Source organism: Aristolochia californica, unplaced genomic scaffold, assembly GCF_029961685.1.
Source record: "Aristolochia californica isolate CCGP_79_NKW_82.1479 unplaced genomic scaffold, dmAriCali1.0.hap1 SCAF_7, whole genome shotgun sequence".
NCBI lineage: Eukaryota > Viridiplantae > Streptophyta > Magnoliopsida > Piperales > Aristolochiaceae > Aristolochia > Aristolochia californica.
Window position 1 is genome coordinate 37,518,913 of NW_027182268.1, and position 21,455 is coordinate 37,540,367.

Here is a 21,455-nt window from a genome sequence, read left to right on the forward strand (position 1 = left end):
GGACAGGGGTGGCATCGAGCATAGCCCGAACCGGCCTACGTTCGAGCGAGCGTAATTTAAATATTTTAAGCCGAGATTCGAACCGAACCTTATCTCGAGCTTAAAAATGTTATGAGCCCCAGCCCAAAAAATTTAACCGAGTTCGAGCCAAGCTTGAGCTTCAACATATATTTAAAAATTTTTAAAAATATATATATAAAAAATAAATTATATATAAAATTATACATATATTTTACATAAAATTGGGTATGACCTTTATATAAAATTGGGCATAACTTATATATATAATACATGTATAAGATCAGATATGACCTCAACTTAAAATTGAGTATAATCTATGTATATAATACTTATATAAAATTTGGCAGGACCTTTACTTAAAATTGGGTATAATCTATATACATAATACCTGCATAAACACTCCATAAAATTGTCTATACATTCCATAAACACTCCATGAAATTGTTCATACATTCCATAAAATAGTCTAAACACTCCATACAATGCATAACATTATGAATAAACTCCATACAATAATCAAACACAACAAAATTAAATGAAATATCATTATAAATTTCTAATCACCCAAATAAAAATTATAAATCCTTTAAATAAAATCTTATTACTATTAGAGACTTAATAGAAAATTACAAAAAATATTTTAAATTTTTCTTAGGAAAGTTAAATGGACCTCTTGTTACCTTTTCTAAGTAAATAAATAATAATTAATAATTAATCTAATATATTATTATACTTATCGATAAATTTTTAATTAAATAAAATGTTAAACACAAAATTGCTATGAAAATTGCCTCATACTAAAAGAATTATATCATCAACTGTCAAATACTTATTCAAAATTTTTTTATACGATTTTCTAACCCATCTTGGCAAGAAAATCTTACTTAGAAAATTATATGATTTTTTAACAAGAATTTATAATTAGAAAAATATTTTCAAAAAACATGAGGCACTAATTGTCCCTATAATTCTACTAAAAATGTTTTTTCAACATTTATTGAAAAAACCACTAATAGTCTCTAGAAACGTATTTCTACTAAAATATCTTTTCAATTTCTTCAAGAGCCATGAGGAAGGGACAAAGAGTTTTTTTTCCTTGTTTATGATCTCGTACGTAGGGGTGGCTTCGAATAAATTATATATAAAATTATACATACATTTAAAAAAAATAATGATAGGGGAGGTTCAGGATTGAATTTCAATAATGGATTAAAATGCACCAATATTAATTTTTTTTACTCCAATTGTTGTCTAGCTTGTTTTATAATTTTTGAATCTGGCCATAAATTTACTATGGCCTCCTTAGTGCCCCTAGATGAAAATTTATATTCCAGGAAAAACTAGAAATATTTTTCCTATGATACATATTCCCAAAAAAACCTTTAAATAAAATCCTATTACTATGAGTGACTTATTAGAAAATTACAAGAAATATTTTAAAATTTTATTAGGAAAGTTAAATGGACCTTTTATTGACTCTTAGAGGGAAATAAATAAAAATTAATAATCAATCTAATATATTACTATACTTATCGATAAAATTTTAATCAAATAAAACGTCAAACACAAAATTGCAATTAAAATTGCTTCATGATAAAAGTATTACAGCATCAAGTGTTAAATACTTATTAAAAAAATTTCTATACAATTTTCTACCCCATCTTGGTAGGAAAATCTTACTTAGAAAATTATATGATTTTTAATAAGAATTTTCAATTAGAAAAATATTTAAAAAAAAACATGAGACACTAATAGTTTATAGAAACTTATTTCTATAAAATCTATTTGTAATTTTTCAAGAGCTATGAGAAAGGAGAGTTTAAGGAATTTTTTTTTTTTTACTTTATGATCTCGTACGTGCAAAATCATCTTTGCACGGAGGGGGGAGATTATTTATCCCCTGAACTTATTGGTTCAGGTTTTCCGCCAAGACGACGCGAAGGGAAGGGGGTTACGACGCCGGGGAGGACCTGTCGTCGGGGATGACGGCGGCAACGGACGTGGTGGTGACGGAAGCGGCGACAACGGAAACAGAGGCGACGGCGAGTGGAGGAAGAAATCGAACGAACGGCCACAGAGGCGGCCGACGAGCAGCTATCGACGGCGGTGACATAGCCGATGGGAGGGGCTCAGCGGTGACGAGAGGAGGAAAAAATCCCCCCCCCCCCCCGTTCCCGACCCAACACAGATCCCGACTCACCTCGAGCTAGCTCGCGAGCCGACGAACCGAACTTGGCTTCGGTCGAGCTCGGCTTGTTAAGTAAACAAGCCGATTTCAGAGCTCAAGCGATAGATAACGAATAGAACTGAGGCGGCTCGGTTCAAAGCCACCCCTAGGTGTTTACATATGAATTTCCATAAATGGGCTTCAAGAAGTCAATTGAGGCCCACTTTGGTCGTTTCATTGATCCACAATCAATCATTGACGAGTAAATCTTGTATTCCAAAACCTTTGATTGTATCTTATATTGTATTTTGTTTGTACCATGGTATTTCAATCTGAACTAAATGATTATACGGTAGACTTACCTATAGTAAAAGGGGCAAGAAGGATTATAGGCTAGACTTACCTATAATAAAAGGGCAAGAAGGATTATAGAGTAGACTTACCTATAATAAAAGGGCCAAGAAGGATTATAGAGTAGACTTACCTATAATAAAAGGGGCAATCTGACTTCCCCATCTAATTACCCCTCTTAAATCAAAGTCGGCCTCATAAAGTCACATGTTTTTAGGTTGGAACACCGCCAAAACTTGTACCTTTGAATAGGGGTGGCATCCAACTAAGCTGATTCATGAATAGCTCGAGCTAGATTCGGATCCGGCTTGATTCAAATCGTCTTTCGGGACTCGACAACGATGGAAAGGGAGCTTCGTTTCGACTTCAAAATCGAAACGAAAAGTCTCAGAAACTCTCTTCCAAAACCGTTGTCTAGAAGAAGTTTGTCATCGCTAGGAAGACTAACGACGTATGTTAAGCGTTTGTGGCGGCAACCTTGTTCAATCCATGAGGCTTTTATCTATTCATTGCATATTTGCTTGTTTTTTTTCATAATTTATTCAATCTTGATGTCGAGTTGTTGTTCTCTCATGTTCGATCTATCATTTTCAATTTTCTTTCCCTCCCTTGTTTTGTCAAAGTAGAAATGTTGGGTTATTGATTCCTAATTTCCTCCCTTGCTTTTAAGGATTTCAGAACAAATCGAGTGATTTTTTTCCTATTAAACCCAAGTTAACCCGGGAATTGTGAGTCTAGTTGGTGGATTTAAGGTGAGTTAAGGAGAGATTTGCCTAGAACAAAAGGAGCAAATTTGATCTTGACCTAGCTGAGTTGTAGTTCATTTGGTAAGTCGAAACACTATAGTTAGTGAAAGAGAATAACATACATGTACTATCTATTTGGTGGTAAATGTATCAAAAATACATTTTTATCTCTTCTTTTATTTATGAGAAAGTAAAAGAAAAAGAATAAAGTTAGTCAATAAGAGTTTCATTTCTTTTTCTTTTTTCCTCTAGACTTCTGGCTGATTGCTTCTCAAATTTCAAATTTCCTATTAGTTCTCGACTTGATCTCTTCTTGGTTCTTCATAAAGGAGCTGTTAAACGCACATATGATTTTTTTTTTTTTTGTCTTTCAAATGTAGGGAACCATGATAGCCAAAGGGATATGATACATATGATCTCTGTCATGTCCGCTATTTGTGGAGTTTATAAATGTATACTGGATTGCATCTTTAATGAGCATCATTCATCTGTTTGACATAGGTGATGTGTAGTTGGCCGGTATTTTGGGGACAAATCTTGATTTTATAAGAGCGAGTTTGAACAAGATTTTGACAATACAAAAATAAGCACAATATTAGTATTAAAAAGGTAGTTGATTCATATATGAAAAAAATTATCAAATTTAAGCACACTCGTCGTGCCATGGTTCTGCTTTTTGTCCCAACATTTGTATCACTAGAAGACGAAATCCTAAGTTGGAGTTTATATTTGTATACTGGATTTATAGTGTTTGTTTGGGTGACTGTATATTTAATATTGATATTTTATTTAAAATTTGTATTTGATTATTGAATAAAGTTTATACATACTATTATGCGGTATTTATAAACAATTTTACGTAGTGTATAGACAATTTTATGTAGGTCATGCCCAATTTTATGTACAATTTATTTGATATGTTTTTATGCAAAACTTTAAATGAAGGTTGAAGCTTGAACCCAGCTTGAGGTCAAACTCGATTCCAATTTTATTCTCGAGGCTAGGTTTGGCTCGAGTTCGAGTTCGATGTATTTAAATCAAGCCCAACCTAAACATATGTAGGTTCAAGATTGGCTCGACTCGATACCTACCCTACCTCTAAACATGCACTTTGGACTCACGCCTCATTAGATATTCTTGAGTAACACAAGTTTATGGATGATAATATTCCATCAATATACAAAGAATCAAGCTCAAAACTTGCTATCATGGATTGATTTATAGAGGATATACTAGCCTTTTCTTTCCCTTTTACCCTTCAACTTTTAAAAAGGACATGTACACTTTTTACCCATTTATGAATTCTAGCAAAATTACCTTTTTACCAACAAAAATATAAAAATGGTAAAAATCATTCAAACGTAATTATTCATCTATTATAAAATCTAGACTTGAACCAGGTTCAATCCCCACTAATCCCTTGTTTATATTTTGAACTTGTAATATCAGAGAAAACAAGAAAACCTAACTAACCTATCCAAGCTTGCCTATTAAACTAGTGACCCGAGTGATAAAGTTCGATAAAAGCAGCTAGAGGGGCACCACCATCAAGCTCCTTCTCTTTCTTCATCATTGAAAGTCATCAAAATATAAGGAAGGAGGGGCCCTTTCCTGGTTGCCCAAGGAGAAGGAACTTGGTGGGCTAAAAATTGGTGAAAGAAATTTCCCTGGATATATTTTTAAAATTTTTTATTTTTTATTTATGTTTGCTCTGGCTCATCCAAAATTAAATCGGATTAAACCAAGTTGAATCGGACCTGACTACCAGCACTTAGTCCTGCCTGTTAAAAGGTACCCACATGTATAGGGGTGTCATGGATGGTAAATAAGGATAACCTCCGTAGAGATGACATATAATTATAATTATGCAAGATGGTGTATGTTCTCTTATGTCTTTTTATTTTTGAAACATGTAACCCTAAGGGCATTGTAGTCATTGTAAACACCTTCACACAACTATAAATACATTCTCAAGGCATGGATAGAGCATCCAAGCATCATCCTTGGCTCAAATTCATCTTTACACTTCTCTCTCTTTTCCTTTTCTCTCTCTTGTGGTTTCTTCCCTCCTCGCTCTCAAGAGCTAGAGTTCCTCTCTTCTCTCTTTCCCTTGAGATCTTTGGTATTTATGTGTTAGCCCTAAAAATCAACATTGTATCAGTGCATGCAAAGATCTGACATGGAAAAGGAGAAGAAGATACAAAAGAAAGGGAGGAAGAAGAAGAAGAGAAAGAAGAGGGGGTTAGTTTACAATGAAGTAGAGATGAATTGCGTGCGCATTGCCTCGTTCATTTGATTAGGCCGTTAGTGGTGAATGAGTGCTTCTTTATTTGAATCATGCCAGGTAATCTTCTCAGGGAAAAAATCGAGGAATCGGGTTTCATACCTATTTTGCAAATCATTCACATGAAGCGATCACGTGGGACGCGTCTCTCCCTCCCCCAACAAATTTTTTTCCTCATTTCGCTCTATTCTCCCTCTCTCTCAACCTTCCTCTCCTGAATTTTTTTTCTTCCACTCTCTTCTCCCTCTCTCTTTTGCTTCTCCCTCTCGGCTTTTCTCCCTTCTCAGCCTTCCTCCCCTAGATTTTTTCCCTCTATCTTCTCCCTCGCGGCCTCTGTAGCAGAGCCACCATCGCAGGGCACGGGAGACCGAGCCATTGTCGCAGGGCACGGGAGGCCGAGCCATTGTCACAGGGCACGGGAGGCCGAGCCATTGTCACAGAGCCGTGTCGCTACTCCGTCGCAAAGCCTCTTGGCCTCCCTCTCTTCTCCCTCTCGGTGTACCGTAGGAGCGTCGTTGCCTGTTGGCCCGCCGTTGTCTCCCACCATTATCGGCGCCGTGAGGAAGACGTCGCTAGTTTAATTTTTCCTAAGTTAGAAAAAATTAAACCAACATCATAACTTCATTATATTTATTTATTAAAATAATCTATATTTTTTAATTTATAAAATAATTATTTTTATTTATTTAGTATATTCATTTTGTAGTTACTGTATTAAATTAGTGATTTAATAGTTGTAATTAAAATATTTTTAAAGTAAACATTTGATAAATAGTTTTGGTTTAATTATCCCATCGCTATAATTAATTAAACCAATGGTTTTAAATTTTGTGGCAATATATTATTAATTAATAATATGTAAAAATATATATTATGTTATTGATAAAATAATATATATATTTATTTATTTATTATATTAATTTTTTATTACTGTATTAAATTAGTGATTTTAATTGTTAAAAAATATATCATATGTTATTAAAAAATAATTTATATATTTATTTTATTCACTTATGTTATTTTTTATAATTTATTCTAGTCACACATAATTATTATATTAATTTATAATAAACTGTAATCATTAAGTAATATAATATAATATTTCATTAATTTGTTTTTAATATATTTTAATACTACACATTAAATCACTTATAAGAGTAGTAACCATGTTTATTTTGGTTAATTATCTATTTAGGTATATGTTCTATTTAAGTATATTATAAAAAATTACTCATTCTTTTGTTGATATCATATTTTTCATTTTGGGGCACTAACACTGGAATCTGTTTTTCAGTGCACTTGAACTCCCCTACACTAATACCCAAGGATGAGTTGAAGTTGAATCAATTCATATAAGATGAATTGAAATCTTAACTTCATTTCAAGTTTATTGTAGACTAACCCCTCCAAAAAAAAAAAAGTTTATCGTGTTTTCCTTTAGTGTTCTTTCTCAATTCCTATTTTTTTTTGGTTTTTCATTCTTTTGCCATATGTTTAATATAGAAAATTATATATCATTGGAAAGATCTTTTAGTCTAGTTTCTAACTCAAAAATAATCATTGGAATCTGATTTTTTTTAGAAAGAGAAATCAACATCTAAAGTAGCAAAGGTCAAACAGCAAAAATGTTTCAAGTAATAGCAGAAAACCTTAACTTTCTAAACAATTTGTACCAACATAATTGAAATTTTATATAGAGAATTATATCTCAAAATAAATATATGTGACTCACTTTTTATCTCAATAAACTGTCTTTGAATCTAATCTTTCTAGATCATGCCGGTAGGCTATTGCATGCGAAAATCCGAATTTAAGCCAATTTTTTTGTTTGACTTTTTGAGTTGCTAATATTGGTTAAGTTTCCTATTTGTTTTCAAAATCTAGTCAAGATTTTACCAACTTGAGTATCTTTCTTTAGTTCCTTTATTTGATCTAACATTACATTAGTTTCCTTAAGAGAAGTTTTTTCCTATATAAGTTTTTGTTTCCTTTTTAATAAAGTCTGAAAATATTGAGTCAGAAAGTTTTATTTCCTAATTCTATATTCCAAATATTAGTGTCCTAAATCTCCCTTATTTCAGAATTTATTTATTTAAATATTTTCTTTCCAAATTGGTCTAGTTGTATTAAAAAGTAATAGGCTTACGTGAAAAATCTATGTTTATAAAAGAAAATTCTATGAACGAGAGTAATAAAATATTGGAAGGATTGGAAAGCCATTCTTTTAGTAATAAAATCTAGGTATTTGACCCAATATAACATCTTTTTTATGCTATAAATAAAAATAAATTTGAAATAAGAAAGTCCTATCTAGGTGGGAGGTATTTCATTTTAGGCAAAAAAAAAAAAAAAAAAAAAAAAAAATTGAGAACCCTCAAATAGAAGTGCATCGGTCGAATCCCAAATGCACATTATTCAACTAATAAAACATATCACTATTCATTAAGGATAATAAACCTTCCAATAAGAGAATATGAGGGTTTTTAAGAGTCAATTAAAAAGGGGTAGTGATCATGGCCGACACTAATCTAAATATCACTATGTTAATTTGGTCTCCAGCTAGCTAGCAAGTTCCCTCTTTTTCATTCCCCCAAGCTGTTAAATAACAAATCAGTCATTCATGCTATTGTGAAAGTTATCACAATTAGCTGGTTAAGATCACAATCGGTATTAGTTAATTGAGTTTTAAGTTATGACATGACAATTGTTTGAAAAGAGAGGCAGCACAGCTCATTGCTATTTTATGACTTGACATTGTCACACGTAATAAAATGTTGCAACAACTTTATCCAATTAAGACCCTATTAGATTATAATTAAGTTTCTATGAGAAAAATCACTTCAACTTCAATCCACAAGATAATCAACTAAGTAGTTTTTTTTTTTTTTAAATTCAAAACTTTTATTCTTACTTCGACCGGCCATTGATTCTAAACGACGAAGAAATAAAATATTTTATGTTACTTGCAAGGGCTAGATGAGGTTTGGTGATGTTAATTCATTAAAAATGAGTTCAATTGAGACCACCTTCTTTTTGTTTAATCTTTTCACTTAACTTTTCAGTTGTTTTAACTTTTATGACTTGAACCAAAAAGAAATCTTTTAAGCTCAATTACAATAGTTTAAGTTGCTTAATCCATATAAATTATGAATGCAAGAATCGATCAAAAGAGATCATCGAAAAAAGAAAGAGAGTGGTCATTCCCAATGTCACTTAAATTGATTTATTCATCAGTGTTAATTATGTCAACTGTAACCATCATTTTGACATTGTTAACCATCTTCTTTAAGCACTCAAATCAACTTTTGACCTTGGAGTAAAAGTGATTATAGTGTGCATGGATGGACTTAAGTTGGGTCTTGAAAGGAATCTTGAGGCTCACACCTCACCACTGGAGAAAAAACACAACACCTCTCTCAAAATCCAAACCCCAAAAATATTTCCTTCCATGATGTATACAATGTAATGAGACCACCCACTAGACCAAAAGGCAAAAAGGCAAGATTATTCCTTTCTATGGAGCCAAGCAAGGAAGGAGAGGGGGGACAAGACCACCCTCATTATTTAAAATGAAAGACCAAGTGGAGAAAAAGGGAGCTTCTCTATTCATTTCCCATCATTTCCATATCATCATCTCTTGAAAAGGAAGCCTTATTGATGGTTGATTGGGTCCAATATGAAAAAGACACTTCCATAAGAGGAAACACCTAGTACACCTTATATGTACTAACCACACCAAACTAGTTTGAGCTATATACCCTACATCTATCTAATTGTACATGAGAATTGCCTGACTTGGTGTCATACCTTATATGAACATTCTAAAATCCATGCCCTAGATAAATTAATTTACTTGATATATAGATCGAGATCGCAGGTGAATCGGACCTTCTCTCTCTTTCTAGGACCTCCAAGAACCAAGTTGATAATATCATGAGTGTGATTACAATAAAACCCTAACTTGAATGGGCTAATAATCTCTTTAAGAATAAGCCAAGCTTTTTTGTTTTGTTTTTTTGTTAAGCAAGTCAAGCTTGCATCTACTTCAATGGGTGAAGCAGCCAAAGAAGGAACAAGAGGAGAACCAGGTCTTAATCAGTGGCATGTTTGTAATAATGAAAGTTGGAAAATGAGTGCAAAATATCTAATAGAATGACATCCCCATCCTCGTGAGAAGAATGATAAAAACACATTGCAGTCAATTCCTTGTGCTAGAATTTCCACTCCTCTATCCCCACATAAATTCCAATTAAGTATTCTTTTTAAGAGTTTGTTTCATGTGCTTCATACTTGCAGACATCACCAAATGTTACTTTTTTTATAGACGAAAAAATTGAAAAAGATGGTTTTCCTTTGCTCCTCTTGCCACCAACCCTTTTATTTATTTTATTTTTTTTTATTTCAATGCACGTAAGATGGTAAGATTTGCAAGACACTTCAACAAACCAATAATTATCATTTGTTAATTTTTTGTTTTTTTATTCAAAGCTTCACAAATTGTCAAATTGTATTTTCAAGTGATTATTATTCCTAATTTTTCCACGAAAAAAAAATTAAGTTTCATTCATGAGGGCATTTTTACCTGGGGGTTTTATCTTCTGATCAAATAAATAATTTAAATTGATTTATAGTTATATCACCTATCGATAGGTAACTCTAGTTTTCATACTATTAGAGTGATCGATGAATTACTCAAGTACTTGTCCATTGTGTTTGTAACTAGGGTTTTTGAACTCAGGCTTGGCAACCGACTCGAACACCCGAAAACTAGAGTTTAAGCTTGCCTCCTAAACCCTAAAGCTTAAAACTAGAGACGGGTCATGTCTTCAAGTTTGGAAAACCTTGCATGCTTGTAACACTCTTTCCTAACATGAAGGGCCTTATCAAACGTTAATTAGGCTGTTAATTTGTGGCTAATCATAAACGGATTATTTTAATGACAACCGGTTTGGGAAGCTCAAGCGTAAACCTCATAAACAATCACTTTACACGAACTTCTTTAATAACAGCTGCCGTACGTGAGAACTGTTCACGTCAAGGCTTTATAACGAGAACCTACGTGGCATCCAGGGAGGCGGCAAATAAATTGTACACGTCACGCTGCCGTAGGGTTGGGGCCTTCAGGAATTATGACGTGGCAGATGGACAGTGAAGGGTCGTTGTCGAGGACGTTTTCTTACGCAGTCGTAAAGTTAGAGCGTACGTGCGAATGCCGTTAGTCAACGACAAACGTCGACCTTCTAACGACAGCCGGAAGCTGATGCCCGCCGCCCCCACTTTCTCCCTCCTTCACGTTTTCACGTCTCTCATTTGTTCGTAATTACTATATAATACGTTTTGTCTTCGTACTTAATTAATCGGCTTTCTGTCCTCTCCTGGTCTGGTTCCATTTTTACTTTCTGTATATATATTCATTCACCTTTAAACTGTCTTTTTCTCTCTTGATCGATGAGCCTCGTCTCGTTTCAACGAAGCCTTTTTCTGGTTTCAAACTGTAATTGTAATCGCGAGTTCTACTTTCTTTCTCGATCTGCTCCGATTTTTATTGCTTGTCTCCGAAGTGAAGACAGAATATGAATCTGTTTGCTTGCTGGTGTCTTGCTCATGTTCTGGTTTGTACTTTTTAACGATTTCGAAACGAAGTTAATTGCAGTATGGATCTCCAGTTAAGGATTGATCAGTAAAAGATCTTGAAACGAACACGGAAATGGTAATGTACGAAGTCGATCCTCCGAATTCTATAGCTTGTCTCCGCAAGATAGTGGGTTCCTTTAATTTTTACTCTGTTTTATACCGATTCCGATACAAACCAAGAAATAATATTGGGTTTGGATCATCGAGTGGTAAACGGTTTTAAAATAAAAACAAAGTGCAGTTTTCTGGAGCGGAAGGAACACCAAACACCGGTTTCCGTGTTCCACTTTGTTCACAAAGCCCATCATTATAGTATAGAGTGTTGAAAAAACCAGACGGAAGGAGCCAAGGAGGGAGATAAAGATATCTGGTGGTGTCTATAGGGTTTTAAATTTTCTTCGTTATCATCGTCGTGGAGAGTACGTCAACCATGGGAATAGATTATTATGGTTTTGTAAAGGAAAAAGAAGAAGAAAAATGAGAAAAACAAAAAATAGTGGGTTTAGAGGGGAGAGATCAGGGACCTCGTCGTGGGGAGAAGCTTGTTCGATACTTATCTGCGCAAGGTGGTTTGGTGAGGGAGGAGGGAGGAGGGAGAAAGGCGCACATTAGCTGGAGCTTCAAGAAAATAAAAATAATTACGTGTGCATGCTTGAGAAAGGAGGCGACGTGATTTTGCTTTCAGACCGAGACAAGTTTCGAGTCACGTGGTTTCCAAGTTGTTCGTGCCCAATCCAAACAATTGTTTTTCTTTTCCCCTTCAAGTTAACGTTTTCCACTTTTACCATTAAATAATAATTATTATTTTTTAAAAAATCGACCAAGTGAAATTTAAAAATCCAAATATAATCACATTAAATAATTCTTGAACGATAAAAAAAATTAATTTTTCATTTTTAATATACAAAATAAAAATAAACAGGGGCAAAATGGGAATAAAAAGGACAACCACAAGTACAGCCCCGCTGGCCAGCGGCGTATTTAGCGGTATAATTATTTGCAAAAAAAAAACGATACTGTCGGTACTTAACTCCAACGGCGGCCCTATTCGATCCACAATCATTGAAACAGTTCACGGAGACTTAGGAGAGGGGAAGCCGATATTTTCTCATTTTTATCGGTTTTTCTCCTTTTCCGTGACATAATTATACACCGACGCGATTCCGTGGGAGACTGTTTGTCGGCCGCCAGATAACTTGATTTGATTGGGGCTGAATCCGGAAGGCGAGCGGGTTCCCAGCAAACCTGTTTATTATATTATTTTCGGTATCAGTGATCAGTAATCAGACTGTACGTGGCATACGGAGCAGAAGGTACGATCATGAATGATCTCAAGTTCTTTAACCATCAAGCAAAGGGATTAAATAAATCCGATTAATGGATATTTGGGGAGGTTAAGAGCAGTCTTTTTAAGTGTCCATGTCTTATCAGAGGTGGCCAGATTTGGGGAGCTGAAACCCAGAAATCTGAAGCCAACTGTGTTCTCTCTCTCTCCGTTTCTTTCTGTGTTGGGTGTACATGCTTAAGTTGAAAGCAGGGATTTCTGGGTTCTTTTTTATTTTGATTTGTCTGCAAATGAAGGTATCTTAGAACCCAATCCAGTCCAATGCAAGAGCAGCAGAGTATTTGCGTGAAAACCACTTGATTGCTTCACCTTCTTCTTCTCTCTCCCTCCCTTTCATTTCCTTTTAACTTGAACCTCAAGCGTGATATTTCCTCATTCTTTCTCTTCTTCTCCTCTTTAAATCGCGTTGAACAATTTCTTATGCTTCCATTCCGACATCGGAATCAGATCTTTTCTCGTCTCAGAGTTGTTCAATTTTGTTGGGCTTGAAGGGGAAAAGAAACGAAAAGGAAAAAATGGGGCGTCATTCTTGTTGTTACAAGCAGAAGCTGAGGAAAGGACTGTGGTCACCTGAAGAAGACGAGAAGCTGTTCAATCACATAACCAAGTTTGGTATCGGCTGTTGGAGTTCAGTTCCTAAACAAGCAGGTAATTAAAAGCCTCGTCTTCGATCGTCTTTTCGCATCTGAATTATTTGCAGACCTGGTCGAAAACGAAATAACGTTCTGAATCCATGTTCATTCAGGTTTACAAAGATGCGGGAAGAGCTGCAGATTGAGATGGATTAATTATCTGAGACCAGATCTCAAAAGAGGCACGTTCTCTCAGCAAGAGGAAGATCTTATCATCAGTCTTCATGAAGTTCTGGGCAATAGGTAACCGTCTTGCCTCAAATATTTCACCGGAGACAATGAAATGGAATCATGGAAGGAAAAGAATGGGTATTAATCAATTCGTCGTTTTCTTTGATTGGTTTGCAGGTGGTCTCAGATTGCAGCAAAATTACCAGGAAGAACAGATAATGAGATTAAAAACTTCTGGAATTCGAGTCTGAAGAAAAAGTTGAGGCAAAGAGGTATCGACCCGAGTACCCATAAGCCGCTGAGCGGGGAAGAAGAGAAAGATGAGAAGCGCTTCAAAGAAGAAGCTTCACGAGAGAAGAAGCTACGAAACTCGTCGACCGACGAACTAGGGCAGGCAATTTTCCTCAATTCAAGCTACAACAATACAATAAACGATCTAACGAAAACCATCTTCGATCCTTTCTCCATCTTCGAGCTTCAGACCAGTACCGTCGATCCCATCTCCACGTTCTCAAACAGTTTACTCCAGAATCTAAGATCCTCGGAGCAGACCTATTTCGACGCGAGCTCCAACTACGAATCTTCATGGGTCCCCAACTTCTCCATCTACGATTACAGCAATGTGGCAGAAGTCTCAGACAATTCGGGAATAATGACCGTCCCAAACCCATTATTCTTGACTGAAACAGGGGAAAGCTCAATGAACAGCAGCAACGCCAGCAGTTTCGCGGAATTCCCAGGGACGGATTTGATGGGTAGCTCGGGTTTTACCTGGGATTCCATGATCAAACCGGAACCGGTCTTCCAATGTCAGATAAACGAGATCAAAGCTCATGAACCGAAGACGGCGGAGACATGGGTGGAAGATCAAGAGCAGAAACCGACACATTATCCCGAAGATTATAGTAACTTTGCCATGAATTCATTATCGGAGGATCTAACGTTGGCGGGTTATGATCTATTTGAGGAGATCTAGATCACAGGAGTTTTTTTTGACGTCGACGGGAGACACAGGTCAGGATGTTGACAGCGGGGGAGGATCCCTACTAAAAGCTTGGAAATCCCTTTGTTCGAGCTTTCCATTTTCTACTTTTCTCTTATCTTCTTCCCCTTTTTCGTGTGCAGTTACAGTTGCAGAGATAAGCTTCGGAATAATGAGGCGTCACCGTGTAAAATGAGTTTTGTAAATGTCATTCAGCATAGATTTATTTTAACAATTCTGTCTATGAGAGATGGAGGCCCAACAACAAAGCCCACTATAGAAAGGGGCCGAGGGTAGATGAAAGGGGCCGGTTAGAAAATGAAATCCATGGGCCCAAGGTTAGTTAAAAGCGTGCCTTTTTGGATAAAAGGAAATTAATCTTTTTCATTAACGTTCTATTGAATAAAAACAGATGCAGCACCTCTAGATGGACAGTTCAGCTGTTCTTGGGGGTGCCTCGAGGGTGATTAACTCCCATGATTAAAGCCTTATTAGGTAGTAACAGTTATACCTAATTAAGGACGAAATATGGACCTTCTGATGTTAACTCCTGTGCTCTCACCTAATTATCATTATTAACTCCTTATTAAACACAAGTGAAATTAGTAATTGAGATTGAATCTGAAAGGCCGAAGCAGAAATCAGCTGTCACCTACATTGGAGGGCTGCTGGGCATAGACATGGGAAAACACTATCAATGCTTAATTTCTTGCTTTTCATAGAGTTTTTAAAGTAAAATGCAAAACAACCAACAACCCACTTCGCCACCCTTTTATTAAATTTCTCATGATTCGGAAACAATTCTGTCTTCCCCACTCCCTCCACTGTTCGCTCTGTTCGCCTCCCGTCGTCGATCCTTAGTTGCTGTTGACCACCCTGCAGTTCTTCCTGATCACTCCCTTCTTCCCAGTCAACGGCGAGATGTTGCCCATCTTAACCATGGATTCCGCGAATTGCTTGAAGAAGAGGTCGTTGTTCTCAGCGTACAGTTTGACCAGCTGCATCGTCTGCTCGCTCTTGGTCAACAGCACCTGGTCGGAGTTCAGCAGGCCCTTGGACGCTATCAAGTTCGTGAAGTAGTAGTTGTCGAACTTGGCAGGAGTAACGAAGTCCAGGGGGAAGAGGTTCTGGTCGCCGCCGGACCTCGGGCAGTTGGTTCGGAGCTGGGCGGCGTAAGATGCGTCCAGGGTCACGTCCGGCTGCCCGTTGCCTGACTGGTTGTACAACCTCTGCCGGAAGCTGGTGCACCTTGAAAACCCTATCGTGTGGCTTCCTGCATGTGTTCAAAGGCTTATTACTCAGTACAGGCCGATCTAGTTAGTGGGTACCCATTAGGGCGAAAGGCCCATTAAAGATGAGAGAAAAAACAGTGAACGACAGAGAAAAGTCAGATAAAAATACTATCCATAGACAGTCGCAGGGATGACTTTTAGGGGGCCATGGAAGTGGAAATTGAGCTTTATAATCAGAAAAACAAAGTGAAAGATTAGTTAAAAAGATAAAAAAGAAAAAAAAAAAAAAGTATGGAACCTGAGAGAGCAACAAGATCGACAAGGTTGAGACCCTGAAGCTTGAATTTGGTGATAATGGTGGGAAGGGTGTTGTTTGGAGCAGGAATATTGTTGTTAGAGCCGCTCAAACTAGCTCCTCTGGAGTCTCTTCTTCCTAGTGGCACTTCCCACCCTGGACCTCCAGCCTGCACCGACAATACAGTCCAGTCCATATCAATCAATCAGAAAAAAGTAAGGAGCTGTGTCTTCTTCTTTCTGAGAATTAAATATTTACAGAGAGATTACCAGAAGCGAAGAATCTCTGGCAGCAAGAGTAAGAATATCCGCACAAGAGACTGTCTCCGGGCATTCCTTCTCCAATGCAGCTTTGATCTCGTCTATCACCTCGAACCCTCTAGCCGAATTGCGATTTGGGTTCGATCTCTTCTCGGTTATGATGCTCCCACTGCTGTCTAACAGCACTGAACCATCGCAACCCTGAGACACAACAGACCAAAGTTGAAGACGAAGTACTGAAAAGAACTTCAATGTAAATACTGTTCTTCGAACAAACTAAAAGAGAACCTTAACGAAGCAATCGTGAAAATGGAGTCTGATCAGGGAAGCAGCCATGCGGGCTTCTTTGGCAACGGCTTTCGCCACAACTGACTTGACAATCTCCTCTGCCTTCGGACACGAGTGCTCATAGAACTGTGGGTAGAGATAGTTAGAGAAGCAGAGAGGAAGGAAAGCTAAAACTGCAAAACCCACGAGGAAATTTCTGGAAAAAGCCATTCTCGTTAGCCTTTTCTTCCTTTCCCGTTCTTGTATTCAAGACCTTCAGAAAGTGTTCTCAAGGCTTCCCTTGGTGATGAATACTGAGGAAGTCTGGGCATTTTATAGGGAAGATTCAGTGACGAAAACAGCATGAACAAGTTCAAGGACGGATTAAGAAAAGTGTAGTTGGTGACTTGATCTTTCTAACTGCTGATGCAAAGATGAACAGACCTGTCTGCAACTTCAAAAGGAAAAATTAAAATAAAAATCCAGATTTCTGTCCTTTTCAGGAATCAAAAAGCAAGATGCCCGGAGCTCTCAGCTCATCTCCAAAAGCCATGCAATCAGTTGACTATTAAATTATCCAAATTAAGACAGCCAAATTGTTAAACCATTAAATTACGACTACTGAACTTTGATTTTCCGAGAACGAGTATGAACTCCCAGATGATAGAATCAATTATTAAACCGCTTCAGATTCACTGAAACATTCATTGTCTCTAGAAACAAGGGTCAGTGGCGGTAAGTTTTGTCTACTTCATTTACCCAGAAAGAGCCAGTTCTTCTTGATCACAATCTACACTTTTTCGAAAACTGTGAAGAAAAGGGGTAGTGAAAGATGAGCTGAATTAGCCATTAGAATTGACTGATAAGGTTGACAAGAAACATGGAAACCCTAAAGTGGAGGCAGGGAGAACCACCTGCTCCCTTTGACAATGAAATGATTTAATCTCCTTTGTTTGACTCCATTAATTTTGCTCAAACTCGAAGTCATCTATGAATCAAACAAAACAAACATGGCTGGATTATTTTAACTAATCTAGGCATTTAGTGCTGATTACTTTGACGATCTTTCCTAAGAACAGAAAAAAAAACAGCTACCACTAAGACCAACTAACGACGTAAAGGTTCTTGCTGGTGGAAAAACAAAAAAATTAGATATATTAAACATCAAGGTGTGTATTCATAGAGGGGTTAGTCCCCTCCAACCCATGTGTACTAGGAAGAAAAATGGGACTCATCTACATATTTATTCCCTCTATGATCATGCTTAACAGAGATGAATATCGTTATGCCTTGCAAATTAGGGTACCGTGGTGCCCTAAACCCTAAACCCTAAACCTAGAAGTAAATATGATTTGTTGCAAATCTGCCAATAGTGAATCTTATAAGAAACTAGTTAGTTTTCTATGGTCAAAGATTATCATCTAAAGGGGAAGCCCTTTTTTGCATGAGAATGTTCATAATTTGTTAATTAACAAGTTGGTGTAACGATAATTGAATGATTAGTTATAAAATTAGGTGAAATCCCTATCCATAAATGATAACAAACCAGGCATCCCTTGAACAACATGAATGTGAAATTCGAATTATTGTGATTGGACTGGGATAGGCAAAAAATGGTTGAAGGAGACTTAGAATAGGAATATTAGGTGAAGGATGATAAATAATTGGAGAAGATGGTTCAAATTAGAGGTGGTTAGGAGAACTACTCCCCTTGTTTGTCAAAGGGGAGGACAATTTTTTAAAGGGAGCTTACTTAAAAAGGAGGATAGCTTTTGCTTTGTTCATCTGGATATCTGACTTATTTTTGTCCAATCTCTAGTCTCATGAAAGGAGAGGTCGGATCCCCTTTCTTATTCCTGTTCCCACACAACATAAAGCCTCTCACATTAAGCCCTCACCCGGTGGATTTCATCAATTATTAGCTTATGAGGTTGAACAATTGAACTCTCAAGTGGCTAGTCATTTCGAGATGAAATTAGACTAATGTCTCACTTTCTTGTTTTTCATGTTTTCTATAAATAATACATTATATCGTCATCTTCCTCATGAAAACCAGCAATACAGAGGATGCAGACTTAATCATCTGATGCAGGCGGGAATATTTAATGCGGGTACATATTCAGATCCTTAATCAGATCCGGGGTAAATAGTCGGATCTATAATCGGATCCGTATTCAGAATCTTTAGTCGGATCCATAATCGGATCTTTTGTATTGAACCCGGATTGGACCATAATTTTCAGGGTTAGGGTTTATTTTATTTTAAGCTGCAGCCCGGGTTTATCGAAGGCTTTGAGTTTGTTTAAAATATTGTTCTGTGAACAGAGAAGGGAGTTATTGAATATTGAAATTGTAAATAGATTTAGAGAGATTTTCTCTACGATTTCAGGGTGGGTTTCTTACATTCTTCCCGTGATTCTCAGTTTGATTTACGTATAGGATAATCGCTATCCTTGTCTTCTTCTTGGCCTAGATGAACTTTTTTCCTTCTGCTGTTCGTTTTCTATTTGAATATGCTCAGTACTAAAGGTGACTTAAAGGAGGTAAATGGAGTTTTAACAGATCGTCGAGTCGTCATTACTTATAATACTGTTAAATTGATTGGGATTGATTCCGCATGACAGGTCTAATTGGGTTCCGGATTTTATCTGTTCCATAATTGTATCTTTGACTTTAGCCATGGCTGATGTCTCCAGGCTGCTTGTTTACCTGCTCACTCGCAACTTCCAAATGCTTCCGCTTTCTGTGGGAGTTGTTAGTCTTCACATGGAAACTTAACAGTCAATTCTATCCATGGAAGTTTACTTCGTTTCTCTCTGCGGAGGATTTGTTGAATCGAGAACAAAAGAATCCAGAACAGTTGCAGACAGATAGATGACGTGCATGGAGCAGGTAAACCCAAACCACTACTACTTCAAAATGTCTTTGGAAAATCGGAGCTGGACCCAGAATCAGAAATTACGAAGCTCTTTAGTTTAAATGTCACCCGACAAGGATTTAGTCAAAGAAGATAATGAGAAGTGATATATTTAAAAATCATTCGATTTTTCAATCGTGGTAAGGCTTGAATTCAGCCTTTGACGCGCTTGGGCTCCGTCAATTGTCTCAGACGAGCAAGCAACAGAGTAGGATTTGCCGAGGGATATTCCCATCAATTTCACTTGCTTCTTTCATGGGTTTTAAATTAAATGACTAGTGTAATCATAATGTAGAACCCATTTCTAGATATGGTCAAGAATTGGAAATGGTCATGACTCCTGACGTATGAAAGAGCTCTGGTTTGAGAGGTTTGGGTGAGAAAAGCAGTTGATTTTCATCATTGGAGACTTATAAATACACACACAATGAGGCTCACTGAGCAATAGCAAGTCCGCAGGCAAGTTTATTTTCCAAACCACAGTGAGAGTAGAGATGACCATGTTTAAGGTTTCTTTCAGTGTCATGCTCATGCTTTTGGTTGCATTTCCTCTCGCCCGATCTCACCCTGGTCTCTTCTTCAATTGGGATGAGGGTGGTGGTGGGAAAGGTAATGGAGGATACGTTGGTGGTGGTGGTGGAGGGTACTGGGGCCTTTTTCCAGATTACTATCACTACACATGCCCTCAAGCTAATGACATTGTCACGGCTGTGTTGGAGAAAGCCATCTCTCAGGACCCCCGGATGGCTGCTTCTTTGCTTAGGCTTCACTTCCATGACTGCTTTGTGCAGGTTGGAAGTTTACTTTGATTTGCTCTTCATCATATCATGTAGTCATTGCATCTGCTTTCAGCTGGGATTTTAGCTTTGGAGCTCAAACTTTAATCTTCTTTTCTTTTTCTCCATGCTTCATACTTTTGTTACTTTTATGTGTGGAAACATCTGTCTCACTTGGACTTAGCTTTCAGGGTTGTGATGCATCTATACTGTTAGACAACACTACCAATACTGTAAGTGAGAAAGGATCAAACCCCAACAGAAACTCTGTGAGAGGATTTCAAGTCATAGATGAGATAAAGGCAAAGCTGGAGGAGGCGTGTCCTGAGACCGTGTCTTGCGCTGACATTCTCGCACTGGCTGCTAGAGGCTCCACTGTACTGGTAAGCACACAGAGGGAAAATTTCGATCTCTGAGAATGATCGCTTGAAAGTTCGTAACCAGTTCTAGTCTCTTGAAACAGAGCGGTGGACCTACCTGGGAGCTCCCTCTGGGACGGAAAGATTCAAAAACAGCAAGCCTGACAGGCTCCAACCAAAACATTCCTCCACCCAACTCAACTCTTCAAAACCTGGTTACTCTCTTCAACCGACAAGGTCTAGATGAAGTTGACCTTGTAGCTCTCTCAGGTGAGCTTTTCAAACTTCTCCTGGATTACAACCTTTGTCCATTATTTGGTAGAAACTTTCTGCCATCCTGGGTTGCATTCATAATCAGCTTTGCACTACATGTTTCCCACTAAATGCTACTCTTTTTAATGATTGAATTGTATTTCACTGCAGGGAGTCACACCATTGGGGTTGCAAGGTGTGTAAGCTTCAAGCAAAGGCTTTACAACCAAAATGGGAACAACCAACCTGATGAAACACTGGAGAAAACCTACTACTATGGTCTCAAATCTATTTGCCCTAGCTCGGGAGGTGATAACAACATCTCTCCCTTGGATATTGCCTCTCCGGCCAAGTTTGATAATTCATACTTCATGCTCATCCTGTGGGGGAAAGGTCTCCTTAACTCTGATGAAGTGCTTCTGACTGGAAACAGTGCAGCAACCATGAACTTGGTCAAGATCTATGCTGAAGATGAGGCACTGTTCTTCAACCAGTTTGCTAAATCCATGGTTAAAATGGGGAACATTAGCCCTCTCACTGGGTTCAATGGAGAGATTAGAAAGAACTGTCGTCTGGTAAATTGAAAATTCCGCAGCTAGAAGTGAAGGGTGTGCATGTCTAATGGTTTCAGCTTTCTGGTTCCTTTAACTGTAACTTTGCTTTCTTAGCTGTTGCATGCTGATTGCTTTTGTAACTCAAACATTTGCCAACCTCCATGAATGTGCCGTTTCTTGGTTAAGCTTGATTTCATAAAATTTGGGTATT

At 37.2% G+C, this 21,455-nt stretch overlaps 3 protein-coding genes across 4 annotated transcripts; 2 read left to right on the forward strand and 1 right to left on the reverse strand.

Annotated features, from left to right (window-relative positions):
• The first annotated feature begins 12,965 nt into the window (after positions 1-12,965).
• LOC137936938 (myb-related protein Hv33-like) lies at positions 12,966-14,583 on the forward strand. The gene is made up of 3 exons (XM_068781915.1): positions 12,966-13,196; positions 13,294-13,423; positions 13,529-14,583. The coding sequence occupies exons 1-3, from the start codon at positions 13,064-13,066 to the stop codon at positions 14,325-14,327; spliced, it is 1,062 nt and encodes a 353-aa protein (XP_068638016.1). The 5' UTR covers positions 12,966-13,063; the 3' UTR covers positions 14,328-14,583.
• Positions 14,584-15,096: 513 nt separating this feature from the next.
• LOC137935886 (peroxidase 72-like) lies at positions 15,097-16,631 on the reverse strand. The gene is made up of 4 exons (XM_068780280.1): positions 16,409-16,631; positions 16,130-16,321; positions 15,864-16,029; positions 15,097-15,606 (listed from the first exon to the last, which is right to left on the reverse strand). The coding sequence occupies exons 1-4, from the start codon at positions 16,616-16,618 to the stop codon at positions 15,191-15,193; spliced, it is 984 nt and encodes a 327-aa protein (XP_068636381.1). The 5' UTR covers positions 16,619-16,631; the 3' UTR covers positions 15,097-15,190.
• Positions 16,632-19,797: 3,166 nt separating this feature from the next.
• On the forward strand, positions 19,798-21,400 carry LOC137935885 (peroxidase 9-like). 2 transcript variants are annotated; one of them, XM_068780279.1, is made up of 5 exons: positions 19,804-19,873; positions 19,946-20,094; positions 20,271-20,462; positions 20,543-20,708; positions 20,862-21,400. In XM_068780279.1, the coding sequence occupies exons 1-5, from the start codon at positions 19,804-19,806 to the stop codon at positions 21,272-21,274; spliced, it is 990 nt and encodes a 329-aa protein (XP_068636380.1). In that variant the 3' UTR covers positions 21,275-21,400. The 2 variants fall into 2 exon arrangements, with proteins under 2 accessions (XP_068636379.1, XP_068636380.1); XM_068780278.1 differs by having other exon boundaries at positions 19,798-20,094.
• The last annotated feature ends 55 nt before the right edge of the window (positions 21,401-21,455 follow it).

Excerpts from the sequence above, each read along its gene's own strand:
- LOC137936938 (XM_068781915.1), top strand. The coding sequence starts at position 13,064 with ATGGGGCGTCATTCTTGTTGTTACAAGCAGAAGCTGAGGAAAGGACTG. Across the intron at positions 13,197-13,293 it reads TTCAGTTCCTAAACAAGCAG|GTTTACAAAGATGCGGGAAG; the intron begins GTAATTAAAAGC and ends ATGTTCATTCAG. Across the intron at positions 13,424-13,528 it reads CATGAAGTTCTGGGCAATAG|GTGGTCTCAGATTGCAGCAA; the intron begins GTAACCGTCTTG and ends ATTGGTTTGCAG.
- LOC137935886 (XM_068780280.1), bottom strand. The coding sequence starts at position 16,618 with ATGGCTTTTTCCAGAAATTTCCTCGTGGGTTTTGCAGTTTTAGCTTTC. Across the intron at positions 16,322-16,408 it reads TTCACGATTGCTTCGTTAAG|GGTTGCGATGGTTCAGTGCT; the intron begins GTTCTCTTTTAG and ends GTTGTGTCTCAG. Across the intron at positions 15,607-15,863 it reads CGATCTTGTTGCTCTCTCAG|GAAGCCACACGATAGGGTTT; the intron begins GTTCCATACTTT and ends GAACACATGCAG.
- LOC137935885 (XM_068780278.1), top strand. The coding sequence starts at position 19,798 with ATGACCATGTTTAAGGTTTCTTTCAGTGTCATGCTCATGCTTTTGGTT. Across the intron at positions 20,095-20,270 it reads TCCATGACTGCTTTGTGCAG|GGTTGTGATGCATCTATACT; the intron begins GTTGGAAGTTTA and ends CTTAGCTTTCAG. Across the intron at positions 20,709-20,861 it reads TGACCTTGTAGCTCTCTCAG|GGAGTCACACCATTGGGGTT; the intron begins GTGAGCTTTTCA and ends ATTTCACTGCAG.